Raw genomic sequence first — 14,906 nt, forward strand, 5'->3', positions numbered from 1 at the left:
GCAGATCTTGGATCAAGCTCTTATAACCAACGAGGCCATCGAGGATGCTCGTATGAAGAAGAAGGGATTTGGGTTTAGATGGAGAATGTGGATGTGGGGATGCATCAGGAATCAGCAGTATTTCATCTTAGTCAATGGTACTCCAAAAGGGTCGATCCAAGGGGCTGGAAGGAAATATCATTGAGTCCATTAGGGTTGGTTTGGACGAGGTGGCCCTACCGCATCTCTAGTTTGCAGATGATATGATCTTGTTTTGTTCTGGAAACAAGGATTCTTTTTTCATTCTTAATCACATGGTGGGCTTTTTTGAAGCTATGTCTGGCCTAAAAATTAACAGAAGTAAGTGCCATATTTTGGGGATCAACAATGACCAAGCTAAGATTGAGAGTTGGGTGGAGGAGTTTGGGTGTAAGGTAGATTCTTTCCCTTCTTCCTACCTTGGTCTCCCCTTGGGAGGTAATCTGAGGACCACGGCGTTTTGGGATCCCATTTATGAGAAGATTCGAAGGAGGCTGGCGAAGTGGAAGAAAAATTTCTTCTCCAAAGTTGGGAGGTTAACGTTGATAAGATCGGTTTTAAGTGGTATTCCTGTGTATTACTTTTCCCTCTTTAGAGTCCCTAGTCTGGTTTGTAAGAGTCTTGAAAAATTCATAAGGGATTTCCTTTGGGATGGGTTGGATGAAGGAAAAGGCTCTCATCTCATCCGTTGGGAGACGATTGAGAGGCCTGTGAATTTGGGGGGGGGGGTGGCTGGAGATTTGTAACTTAAGGATTCACAACAAAGCTTTATTGGCTAAGTGACTTTGGCGCTTCACCCTTGAACCCAAGGCTTTGTGGCGTAGGATCATTGCGAGTAAGCATGGCAATCATCCTTTTGAATGGGTGGCGAAAGGGGTTAAAGGCACACATCGAAACTCGTGGAAAGACATTTCTTTTGAGTTCCCTTCTTTTTATAACTTTGTTTGGTGTGTTGTGGGGGACGACAGAGATACGTATTTTTGGGAGGATCAATGGGTGGGGGATAGTGCTCTTTCTTCTGTCTTTCCGCATCTTTATCATGTATCTTCCTTAAAATATCACCCGATCTTTGATTTCCTAATCTAAACTTAGAGCTTTGTGTCCTTTTCATTCGGGTTCCGTCGTTATTTGAACAATAGGAAACGACGGAGGTTGCCTTTCTTCTTTCTTTATTGGAGGGGAGAAGGGATATTCGCATCTGGAATCCGAATCCTAGTGAAGGGTTTTCTTGTAAATCCGCTTGCTACTGGATCCCTCTCCCATTGGAGTGTTTGTGTTCGATGTGATTTGGAGGATTAAGATTTCTAAGAAAGTCAGGTTTTTTATCTGGCAAGTCTTGGTCGTGTGAACACTTTTGATAGACTTGTTAGGAGAAGAACTGCTTATGGGGCCTTTTTGCTGTATTCTTTGTCGGATGACAGAGGAAGACCTAGATCATCTCCTTTGGAACTATTACTATGCGAGGACTTTGTGGAGTCTTTTCTTATCGAAGTTCAATGTTTGCTTTGTTGGGTAGAAAGACTTCCATGCGACGATCAAGGAGTTCCTTCTCCATCTGCCTTTCAAAGAGAAAGGCCGTTTTTTATGGCTGGCTGGGGTGTGTGGTATTGTTTGGGATATTTGGGGGGAGAGGAATGATAGAGTGTTAAGAGGTAGGGACAGGGACTCTGGTGAGGTGTGGTCTTTAGTGAGATTTCATGTGTCCCTTTGGGCTTCGGTTTTGAAGCTTTTTTGTAACTATTCTATAGGCAACGTTTTACTTAGCTGAACGCTTTTCCTTTAGTGAGGGTGTTTTTGGTGGGCAGTGTCTTTTGCTGCTGTATTCTTTCATTTTTTCTCAATTAAAGCAGTTGTTCAAATAAAAAAAACAAGTATGGCTCTCAACTGAATAGTTGATTTCCTCTTGAAAATCTCTTTATCTCTAGAACCTCATGACATTTCCCAATTTGGACATTTGTCGAATCTATTCAACTTCTGCAGAAAAACCAGTTAGTTGGCAGTTAGATATTCACCTTTTTTTTGGGATTTTTGTCTTCCATAAGGCTGAAATGAAGGTTTTAGTCATTCATAAGGCTGAAACTAACCAGGTTAGTGTAAAAATTCATCTTACTTTGGCCAATTTGAGGCTCTTTTTGTAGCTCCTGCTTGAGATTGGTTTCTCCCATAATTTGTATTATTTCATCTTATCAATGAAACAAACACATGGTGCTGGATAGGTGGCTGATGGAGGTTCTTTCAGGGTGGCCTTTGCCTTTTAAAGATAAAGCTAAAGTGCTGTGGAAGAATTGAGGAAGAGCTATTCCTTGGGTTCTTTGGAAGGAAAGAAATTCTATAATTTTTTCAGATAAAAAGTCGCTTTCTTTTATGATATTGACATTCTGTATAGCTCACTGCCTCTACCTGGAGTGCTCAGCATAGTTTTTTTTTTTTTTTTTTTTTTTTTTTTTTTTTTTTTTTGTGATTACTCCATAGACTCCATTATCTTAGATTGGAAGGTCTTTTTGTAATCCTTCTCTTCGGAAAAGGGATGCCTTATTCCTTTGTCCCCTATGTTATTTTGTTTGTCTCCAGTTTTTTTAATGAAGTTCTCTGTTTTTTCTCTTTTCTTTAACCAATGTTTCTCATTAAAAATAAATTGCATTCTATCTTATTAACGTGAGGTCTCATACTAGTTGGGAAAAAGGGATATAGCTTGATTATGTAGGCAGGTATTTTAAAATGCCTAAGGCGCACTAAGGCGCAATGACCCTCTGGAGCCTAGACACAAGGCACACATAAAGGCGCAGGCTTTTTTTTTTGTGAGGCGCACTAAATATAAATATATATATATATATATATATATATATATATATATATATATATATATATATATATATACGTATATATATATATGTACATATATATATTTACACAACCAAAACATAGATGAATAGAAATGTGACTTAAAGAAGAATATAAAAAAAAAATAAAAGATAGATAAGATTTAAATATTAGTCATTGCCATTCAACACCAAGTAAGTGAAACGACACAAAAAAAATCACAAATACAATTCTAAAATCCTAAATATCGAACTCATCTTCACTAAATAGGTCTTCATCCTTATTCTCTCCATCATTCGATTTATAACCATCTGTATCTTCTTCGTCGGTCTCAGAGTCATCCAAATTAACTGGTGTGGGGGTGGGTTGGGACCGTGGTTGTGCGGAAGATGAAGATGAACATAAAGCGTTAGTCTTATACTTAGTTCTTGAGGTACTGGCTCTAGAATAATAGGTAAGTTCTTTTGCTCCAATAACTGTTGAAACATTGCTCCATGTTAAAGAATCGTCGTCGAAAACAAGATCATCATCCTCCTTTGAATCGTCATCCATTCTTCCAATCAGCCACTTATTACTATCATCCATCTCTTTTATAGAGATAGGGTCGATGATGTCCCGAATATTATATCGCTTCAGTGCTCTATTATATTTTATGAATACCAAGTCATTCAGACGACTTTGAGCAAGTCTATTCCTTTTCTTACTATGAAGCTGCAAGTATACACAATAAAAATCTCATTGTCAACTTCAATTACATTCACATCTAGAGGCACTACAAATAATAAAAGATACCTAACCTGTTAAAAAATGCTCCAATTACGTTCACATCCAGAGGCACTACAAGCGAGACCTAAAATTCTCATAGCAAACTTTTGCAAGTTTGGAGTTGATTGTCTGAAATCTTCCTACCATTCTATTATAGATCAAAACTATATTAGTAGCTTTCAATTCGAAATGATATTCAATATACTTTAATCAAAGACTTAAAGTTGAGTTTACCTGGAGATATTTTGTCCCTATGTCTTATTGCTAAAGACCTTCTAAATAGTCCTTCAAATTTCTTGTATTTTGTTAGCTCTCCAAGTATTTTGTCTTGAATGTCCAAGGAAGCAACCATCTTTGTTATACATGAATACAACCCATTAACAATTTCATCATCAACTTGAATATTTGGATTTGAATAATAGAATTCTAGGTTTAAATAATATTTTGCTGCATGCAAAGGACGATGCAACTGAAGCTTCCATCGTTGATCAATTATTGTAAAAATATCTTTGTACTTTTCTTCCTTACCATTGAAGGCTTTGGCAATGGCCTCCTTAGCTCTATCCATAGCCTCATAAATGTATCCCATAGGAGGCTTCTTCTCGCCATCCACCAACCTAAGTACTCGCAATAAAGGGTTGGATACTTTAAGAGCAAATACGAAGTTGTCAACAAAATTGTTTGAACAACCCATTTTCCTTGTTGTTCTTTGCTCCATTTGCTATTTTTCCACTCATCCGAAGTAAACATCTTTCTCAAATTGATTTTCTGACGATGTAAACTTGATATTGTTATGCAAGCTGTAGCAAAGTGAGTCTTAGCTGGTCCAACTAACTCCTTTTGATTAGTAAACTACCTCATCATGTTTAATAATCCGGGACGAACGTGAATGAAATTGCTAACCTCCATGCCTTTTTTCAGTGTTTTACGAATATGTGGGATCTTGTATATACCCTCCAACATCAAATCCAAGCAATGAACAGCACATGGAGACCAAATTAATTGGGGTCATTTTGTTTCTAACAATCTCCCTATTAACAAAGTAAAATAAGAACATATTTAGGCTTCTTAAATGTATAAGAACAAGCGTAAGACTAACGAATTTTTAAGAAAGAGTTGGTACTTTGCATTCTTACCTGCCATAACATTTGTTGAGGCACTATCTGTAACAACTTGTGTGACATTGGCTTCTCCAATGCGTTCTACAAAATTTTCGAGTAACTCAAACATTTTCTTTCCATCCTTCACATAAGATGAAATATCGATAGACTCAATAAACATGATGTCTTTAGGACTATTAACTAAAAAGTTAATTAATGTTCTATATCTTCTATCTGTCCATACACCAGCCATAATAGTACATTCAACCTTGACCCACTCTGCTTATGGTTCTTCATCAACTCATTTGTGGCTTCTAATTCCTTTTTCAAACACGATACTCTCAACTCATGATATGATGGTGGTTTCAATCCAGGACCAAATTGCCCAATTGCTTCAATCATAGGGGCAAAACTTTCATAATTGCAGGCATTGAGAGATATTCTCGCGTCATAAAACCTTCGAGCAATCCTTTGGATGGTGTGCCCCCTCATTTCCTTTTTGTATGCCTCATTCATCGTAGTCTGTTTTCCCTTTCCTTTGTCATTCTTTCTATCTTGCGCCACATTTTCCGAGTTTGGTGTAAAATATGCATCCATTAGACCTTTTTGTCTTGGCTTCTTTGAAGCTGGTGCCACTCTTTTATTTGAATTACTTATGCACACTTCATCTTCGTCCTCGTCGTCAATACCATAGTTTTCCTCATCAATGTCCACAAACAAATTTCTTTGATCTTTAATCTCACGTGATCCAGACATTTTCTACAGGTTGTGGTATTTCTATAACCACTAATAAGGTGTTGTTTCATTCTAAAAACTCCTCCTTTTGTTACTTTTGAACAAAATCCACACACTAATGTATTTACATCTTGATCATTTTGCAATTTTGCATATTTCCATGCCGGATCCTTTCTTAAATCGTCCTCAGCCATCTAATTATTAGAAACATAAATTGATTGGTAACTACCTTAAGAAATTGATCACAAAAGTGAGGATTTGGGATTTGGGAGTCAGGATGTACCAGAATTTTGATGACGGCTGCTGTTTTGTAAAGTTTTCTTCTCTGTTTTGAAGCCTTTCTTTGTTTTTTTGATGAAAAACAAAGATACCAATGTGGTAGCAAAGTATTGGTGTTGTTTCATTCTAAAAACTCCTCCTTTTGTTACTTTTGAACAAAATCCACACACTAATGTATTTACATCTTGATCATTTTGCAATTTTGCATATTTCCATGCCGGATCCTTTCTTAAATCGTCCTCAGCCATCTAATTATTAGAAACATAAATTGATTGGTAACTACCTTAAGAAATTGATCACAAAAGTGAGGATTTGGGATTTGGGAGTCAGGATGTACCAGAATTTTGATGACGGCTGCTGTTTTGTAAAGTTTTCTTCTCTGTTTTGAAGCCTTTCTTTGTTTTTTTGATGAAAAACAAAGATACCAATGTGGTAGCAAAGTATTGGTGGCTGGCAGCAAAAAAAAGCAGGACTTTTTTCTCTTTTTTTGAAGAAAAAACAGGGCTGGACACATGCACGTCATACTCTCTTTTTTTCTTAAAGATAAAACAGAACTCTTTTTTCTAATTTCATTTGGAAGGAGAAGAGACAGTTCTGAATTTTTTTTTGAACTACAGTTTGGAAGGAGGAAGAAGAAGAAGAAGAGGAAGAAGAGGAAGGAGGAGGAGGGACAGTTCTGATTATTTTTATTTTTATTTTTTGAAGAGACAGTGAATGAAGGAAGAAGAAGAAGAGGAGGAGGAGAATAGAAGTTCTGATTTTTTTTATTTTTTTCTCTTGAAAGCAACTGTGAATGAAGGATCAAGGAAGAAGAAGAAGAAGATTTTGTGAAGAAAGAAGAAGAAGAGAAAGGGGAAGAAGAAGAAGAAAAGACTTACTGACTTCTTGGAGATGAAATCGTGAAGAAGAAGGAATAAGGCTGCCGTTGTTCGTATGTATCATTATGATGCCAAATTAGGTTTAAAAAATTATATATATATATATTATATTAAAACACAATCTTATTTGCTTTGGTTTAACTAAATGCGTATTTATATTTAATATGTATTTAGTAAAAAAAAAAAAGATAGGTGCACCTTTCGTCGTGCGCCTCGCCTGCCACCGTTGCGCCTTGCGCCTAGGCGCGCGCCTGGCCGCGCCTTTCAAAACACTAGGCTTGACTGTGATTTAGTTGGGTGGGGTCAAACATTCTACTTTATTCCATCACTGGCTAATTTGTTAAAAATGATTTTTCTGGGTTAAGATGCCTTCAAATAGCCTTATGGATTGCAGGTGTCACTTTGGAAGATCCTCGGACTGAAGACCTCAGCCAAGAAGTTAGAGGCTTCATATTTTCCAAGATTTTGGTGTGTTTTCCTTCAAATTACTAGTATTTTCTTTATAAAATTATAAAAAAATAGTTTTCATTTGTTTAAGATTGCTATGTTATATTATATCAAGCAATGGTTTGGATGGTTTGCAATTTGCTTCAACGGTCATTAAACTTATATTAGTGGTTACATTTTCTTTCATTATTTATTGTCTATTGAGCACATTTTCTACAATTATTCAGCTCATTTTTAAAATTGAAGTGGGGTTTCACTGTTAGTGTTCTTTTCTTCATTTTTGGACAAGAGACAACATTTTTCATTGATGAAATGAAAGGAGACTAACGTTAAATTCCTAAAAGGGAGTGAAATAAGGAAAAATGGTAACAATATAAAAATAATTAGAACAAAAAACAATCTGAATAAAATGATAAAAAAAGTCACAGCAAGAACCTATTAAGCAAAGATAACGACCTTACTTGAACTGGATATGTTCTATAGGTTGTACATATCTGATCTGTTCTATAGGTTGTACATCTGTGTCCTTGAGTTCTAAAAAAAAACCTATTAAGCAAAGATAAAGGCAGCCCAATTTAAGTTTATATCTCGAAGAGAGTAGCTCTCATAAGATTGGGATTAAGAGCACATGCGAGCTGGTTCATGAACATCCATACAAGATCTAGCTTTTAGTGTTCTTATTATAATATTTATAAATGCCTCTTGGAGCTATTCTCATCTAACTTCTTATGGATTCCATAGTATCAAGGATTTTAGCTTTCTTTCAAACTGAAATATTGAACGTACCAGGTGCCTATTTCTTTTGATTGTTTTTGTAACCGTGCATAGCTTACCTCCCTTGGTGGTGTTACAATGCCAGGAATTCTTTTGCAGTTATAACTTCGTAATGAAAAATAACAAACAAAAAGAATGAAAGATGGAAATAAGAGAAAAATATTGCACGGAGGATAAAAAGAAGGCCAAAGAGTAGTAGAAAGGCATGACTCTAGAAATGGGTTCAGGAAGCTTCAGGTTTGATGTCTGTTAAGTCTTTGTTTAGACATGTGGCTTTGTCCTCTCCCACAAATAATAAGCTACACAAAGCTTTATGGAATCAAGTTGTCCAAGGAGTGTTAACATCATTTGGGTTATGTTTTTAGGAACACTCAATTGTTCAAAGAAAGCTGCCAAATCACTCACTTTGGATAGTGATGATTGCCAGCATATCTTCTTTGATTGTCAATTCTCTTAAAGAATTTTGGAGACAGTTATACTAACTGTTTAATCTCCATTGGATTTTGTGCAATGACTACAAGCAAAATGTGATTCAACTCTTAGTAGGCCTGCCCTTAAAAGCTCATTTTCATCGGTCGTGGGTTATTTTTGTTAAAGCTATCTTTCAAAAATTTGGTTAGAACGAAATCAATGCATTTTTCAAGACAAGTCATTTCCTTGGTTTGACTGTTATGAGATTGTTCTTGTCAAAGCTTCTTCATGGTGCTCTCTTTCCAAACTCTTTGCAGACTATTCTATTCAAGATATTAGCTTAAATTGGAATGTATTTATTTGTTCTTCTATCAATTAGTTAGCAATTTAGTAAGTTTTTCTTGCTAAGTTCTTGCACTGCGCTTGAATTTCATATGTTGATTAGTCTGTTATTATGATTCCTATTTTGTTTCTTGAGCATTAGTCTCATTTCATTAATTCAATGAAAAGGTTTGTTTCCATTTGAATAAAAAAAACACCAAGTGTAATTCTGAATTGCTCCTTCTCATTCAAAAGCTCCTCTAACTTCATGAAAGGACTAGGATTCATCTTCACAAAAATCACCCATTAAAAACAACTGGTTATTTTTTAGTACCTCATAGTCAAATAAATAACTGGGTCGTGTTCTCGGTCTAGGAGACCTACGAATAACAATCTCTGTGTCTTCATATACCTCAAAATTTTCTTCAGGACTTATATTAATTCCTTTTTCATTTGATGCGTCATCAGTAAAAAAAGCCGACAAGTCAACTACATCTTTTTTTGAACTTGCATCTATTTGACATGACGAAACTTCGTGAAATACCACATCATGAGAAATAAAAACTTCTCATCTTTGGATCCATACATCTCCATCTTTTCATTGGGTTTCTGATGATTAGTACCTCACTGCCTTTGCTCATGGAGGTAAGTGATCTATGATGTGATAAATTGACTAAATAGTTGTTGCCTAAAGCTCCTTTGGAAGGTTCTTTTCATGTAGCTAAGACAAGCTCATGGAAGTAAGATATTCTAATTTATGATTAGCAACTCCATTTTGATATAGAGTGTCAGGATACGTCATTTGGCGTTGAATGTCATGCTCTTTGCAGTAACTCTAAAACTGATCAGACATATATTCTCTCTCATTATCTGTTCAAAGACACTTTATTGGCAACATAAATTCCTTCTCCACTTGCTCCATGAATTGGATAAACTTGGGGACAGTCTCACTTTTTTTTAACTTCCAAAATATACATCCCAGTGAACCGAGAAAAAATGTTCACAATGGCCATAACATAACTATAACCACAATAGTTAGGTGTTCTAGTTGGTTCCATCACTTCGGAATGAAGTAATGACATTAGACCAATAGATCTATTATTTGAATTTGGAACTGGAAGACGATGTGACTTACCAAATTGACAACCAGGATAAATCACATCATAGTGTATTTGTCTAAAGAGAGGGAAACCATCTAGAAGCTTCTTCATAGAAATTCTTTACAACTGGTGACCTACATGTGCCAAAGTGTTGCATCGTTATTATGACCTGTCTTTTCAACATATGCATCACTTGTAGACAAAACATAGAGGAAATCTTTTCCCTTCCCAGCGGGCAAAACATCACCTTCAAATTTCTTAATAAAAAAAATAATTTTCCAACATTTGGGCCAAATGAACGTACCTCCTAGAGTCAGCAATCTCAGAAATTGAAACCAAATCCTTCTTTAAATCTAGAACATGATAAACATCTTCAAGAGACACCACTAACACATGATGAACCATTCTCAACATTAACTTGCTCTTCTTCAATAACAGGATGTAAGAAATTATCATTCATCATAATTACTCTTCCTCTTTGGTGAGTACATACAATAAAGAGAAGAGAAATATTTCCAGTTGCATGATGAGAACAATCAGAACCAACAATCCAATCTGTATTGTCTGGGATTTCGATAACAAGAAAAATTGTCCAAGACAAGAAAAACGACAAAAGTGGTCAAAACCAGTATAGTAACGAGGATCTACGAACGATCAGAAGTTCACTTCTTTTCTTTTTTGGATACCTGAGTGGCTTTAGATGCAACAATTGAGGCAGCAGCGGCAATTGGCTTTTCTCCTAGGTCAACCGTTCCTTTCTTTCCTTGCTAGCCTTGTTCTTTGCTCTCTTTGACTTAAATTGATATGATGTTGTCATCTCTCTTGCCTTCTCAGCATTTGATTTGTGGATGGTCTCCATTAGCACACGTTTGTTCTTGAAAACATTACCCTTCACCTTCATGTACATGTCATGGTACATATGTTTGTCAATCTTCTTGGACTCCCTATACTTGTGGAGTAATCTCCTCAGAACACACATCCTCCTCATCTAGAGAATCTTGGTGGGCAATCTAGCTTCTCTGGTACCCTTACGCTTACCGTATCCGAAGTGACATCCTTTCCTCTTAGCCTCCTTCATTCGACAAGCATGGGAATGAGAGTGAATCTTTGTTGGCTTCCTGACAATGAACTCATCTTTCACCAACTTCCTAATGTTTTGCTGAGAATAGGCCATAGAGATTTCATTGACTTCATTAGGATCTAGGCAGACCTAGTCTCTACCACACTTGAGAACACCAGCAGCAAGCCATTTTTGAAGCTCGAGCGAAACCATTTCTCTAAACCTCCTTTGTGCTGCTGCAATCCAAGAGCGATCCAATTTGTATTTTAATCTATAGAAACATTAGTATGCAAAACATCCGACAATCACTTTTGATGTGCCCCGGCTTGTCGCACCTAAATCATCCCTTCAAATTTCCCTTGGATTGCCTTTCAATCTTGAAATCCTTGTTGTCATTTGAAGAATGCTTGGAAGAATAATTAATCTTTCCATTGCCTTTTGCATAAAAATTGGCTTCCACTTCGAAATGAGGCTGGACTTCTTTGCATCTCCCGAAGACTTCAGAATGAGGCTACTTGTTATTATCAAGCATTTGTTTCATCAATGCTTCTTGATCTAAGAGCAAATTTTCCAACTTAACGATGAAAGGTTGATTTACCCAACTTTGTATTGAAGAAATAAACAGCATAAATTGTCTACAAATAAGATAACAATACAAACAACCATCACTAATAGGTTCCTCTTTGTCCAAATCTAAAGTATCAAAACGCAAAGTCTTAATTTTCAGAAAAAAAATTCTGAAACTGAAAAATCACCTTGAGTTGTTCTAGCAAGTTCGTTTTCCAAATACTGCAATCTCGTTGTGCTTTTTTGCAGGAACAACCAATGTCTTCACACTATCTTTAGAGAATTCTCATCATGAACATGCTCAATATACTCATTTCTATTAGAACTTCACAAAGCAAATAAAGCTTTGCCACATTTACCTTCCACTTTTCCTGTGCCTTAACATTCTCCAGAGTATCTTCTAGAATTGAATCATCACTGGAAACAAGATCCCAAAATTCTTGTCCTTATAGAAAGGCTTCCATACATAGCCTCCAATAGCAATAATTATCATCGGCAAGCTTGTCTACACGAATATTGTTTCCACTGTTCATCTTTATCGAATATTTAAATTCTAAACACAACAAAAAACTTGAATGCCCTGATACCATGTAATGAAAAATAAGAAACGAAGAGAATGAAAGATAGAAACAAGAGAAAAATATTGCAAAGAGGATCAAGTGCTTCATTTGAGTTATGTGTTTATTGAAGTGGAAATATTACAATCATTTATATGAAAAATAAAACCTAACCACTAATAGGCTAATTTCTACCACTAACCTTAAAATTTTCCTCCATCATTCCCACTAAACCATTAGGCAACTTCCCTCCAATTTTGTAATGATCTGACCCCTACATATCAAGGTCTGACCATTACGACATACATACCTAGACTTTTCTATCATGAGATAAGTTTTGGTAAATTTTTTTTAAAGGAACACATTTAAACTTTTATTAAGTAGTAAAAACTTAAAAGGTTCCTTTTACAAAACACCGGGATCCATAAAACGTTAGCGAATGGAACAAAATGCATATATGCCCAAAACAGTAAGTTTGATGGTTGACCCCTTGAGCGACGTCCAATCATGCCACCTATATTGTATTCTTACCTACAAAGTCTGTAAAATAGGATGAGTATATACTATATCCAGTAAGTAGCTCTCACTTAAGGTAGTGACTGCACAATCACATGCAACATGTCATGAAAACATATGATGGGACCAAAAATATAAATTTATCATAACATGAGGTAATCGGATACGCTTCCAACATAAGTTCCTCTGTCCTAATAGGAAGATGTGGACTTAAGCGGAAACTAACCCATCTAATGATTAGCAGGTCATGCAGTCAGTAGGGTTGGAGTCGCATCCAACATCAACCTATTAACTTAAACATAAGATTGGAATAGAGGGGTGCGACTATACATACCCTGCTAGCCTTAACATAAACATAACGTAAGATTGGGTCTAGATAGGTGCAATCATACATGTCCTGCTAGCCCTGGAAGCATAACCTATATCCAATTAAAACTTGATCTTAACATAATCATGAACAAACATAATGCATGGGATCCCTTGTAGAGAAACGTGTTTTAAACATGTAATACAATGTAACAATAACAACACAATAATACAAACATATCAAAGGCACGCTACCATAAAACACTTAAAGAGAGTGTGAGATAAGCTACTTACCTTGATTGCGATCCTATTTATTCCTTATGGTTTGATCCTATAGATTCCACAAAGAACACTTATGATTAAAACTAGTTTTAAGACTATTGGATTAAGGAACTTAATGAATTATGATTATTAAGTCTGGAGGGAATTAGTAAATTACAATTTATTCTTTAATAATGATGATGATGATAATATAATAATAGTAATAATAATAATATTGTTAATACTATTATTATTATAATTAATGATAGTAATAATAATAGAATTATTAATATTAATATTATTATTAATAGTAGTATAATATAAAAGTAATAATTGTGATATTGGTGTTAGTAACGGTAATAGTAGTTGGAGTAGAAGTAGTAGTAATAATAATAATAAAGAGCATTATTAATACCAATAGTAATAGTAATAATAGAAATAATAGTAACAATAGTATTATTAGTATAGTGATAGAATATTTAACATAGTATTAGTAATAATAGTAGGTGTAGTAAGAGGAGTAATAATAATAATAATAATAATAATAACAACAACAATAATAATAATAGTAATAGTAATAGTAGTATATAATAGTAGTAGTGAAACTTCATACTTTGTTTTGGATTAATTTAATGTATGTAGCTTATGGTGTTTTATTATTTTAATATTATTGATTTGGTCTAGGTTACAAATAACCTAAAAACATAGGTAGATTATTGAAGTCTTATAAAACATTCGTTAGTATTGAAGTATCAACTTACATTTTTGTCAAATAAACAATAACCAATGAATAAGGAGGAAGCTTGCTCAAAGATTAATTACTAATTATATATATACATATATATACACACACACACACACACATATATATATATATATATCAACTGAGTTATTAAAATTAAAGATTGTTGTTAAATTATTTCAATTTCATAAGTAAAAGCAAGAGAAAGTGGGAGAAAATATATTAAATTAACTACTAAGGCTATATTCCTATTTATTAACTGAGTTCTTAAAATTAAAGAAAGTTATTAAAACAAGAGAAAATGGGAGAGCATGTCTATTGGAGATGCCAAAAAAGTTCCTCAATTTTGTTCCATGCCTTAGTGGATTCTCTAGTCTCCTATTTATAGGAGGCACAACCGACTCTCTCTCCTCTTGTTATTTATTTATTTATTATTATTATTTTAACCGACATATGTATATGTATAAATTGTATTATTTATTTTATTTACCTTTTACTTGCTGACATATGCATGATATTATATTTTTGTTTTATTATTATTATTATTTATTACAATTTTATTTACTATTTATTTAATTATGTTATTTATAATTTTTATTTCTCCATCTTTCTAGATTTTTCCTTCTTTAAAATATATTATTTTATTTCTTAAATATCTAATTGCTTAGATATTTATTGATTTGCTAAATTACTATTTTGTTTGCTATCTTATTTAGTTGCCAATAAGATTTATGGAACAATTGTAGCTTTAGTGTCTTCCTTCACTATGTAGACTTGGAACAACTTAATATAGAATCTTAATACATAATTTCCATTGCCCTTGGTTTTCCCATTTTTATGAAGTTATTTATCAAGTTTCTTATAAGGGGAAAAAAAAGAAAAAAGAAAAAAAAGGGGAAAGGAAATGTACCAGTGCAGTTCGTTGGAAGAAAAAATTATGCCCCATGATACCTCCTGGAATGTATTTTCACGGGGACTATTTGGTCTGTTCTTTGGCCGTAGGAGCAGTAGCTGCTGCGGGCTTTTTTTTTCCTTTTCTTTTTTGTAGTTTACTGTTCTTCTCTCATAATAAAAGCGTGTATATCATCTCTTAAATATGAAGTTACTTGTCCAGAAAAAGCAGAAATAGAAAGAAAAACAAAACAGTACATCTTAAATCTGCTTCCACATAAGTTAATCTAGTAGTGTTGTTAGACTACCTGTGGTTCATTTTAGCCAGGTAGACCTTATGGCTTATGCAACTAAGGTT

General features: G+C 34.5%; 1 protein-coding gene and 2 pseudogenes across 1 annotated transcript in view; 1 reads left to right on the forward strand and 2 right to left on the reverse strand.

The window, feature by feature from the left end:
• EBS1 (EMS-MUTAGENIZED BRI1 SUPPRESSOR 1) overlaps positions 1 to 14,906 on the forward strand; it is a 43,827-nt gene that overhangs the window by 3,215 nt on the left and 25,706 nt on the right. The window contains exon 5 of the mRNA XM_039026399.2: positions 6,990 to 7,063. Within this exon, the coding sequence (XP_038882327.1) occupies positions 6,990 to 7,063 (74 nt within the window). The remainder of the gene's footprint in view (positions 1 to 6,989; positions 7,064 to 14,906) is intronic.
• LOC150038413 (uncharacterized) lies at positions 3,041 to 5,632 on the reverse strand (annotated as a pseudogene).
• Positions 10,311 to 11,005, reverse strand: LOC120073581 (large ribosomal subunit protein eL19y pseudogene; annotated as a pseudogene).

This window comes from Benincasa hispida, chromosome 1, assembly GCF_027475165.1.
Source record: "Benincasa hispida cultivar pf3 chromosome 1, pf3_genome.v1.1, whole genome shotgun sequence".
Classification (NCBI taxonomy): Eukaryota; Viridiplantae; Streptophyta; class Magnoliopsida; order Cucurbitales; family Cucurbitaceae; genus Benincasa; species Benincasa hispida.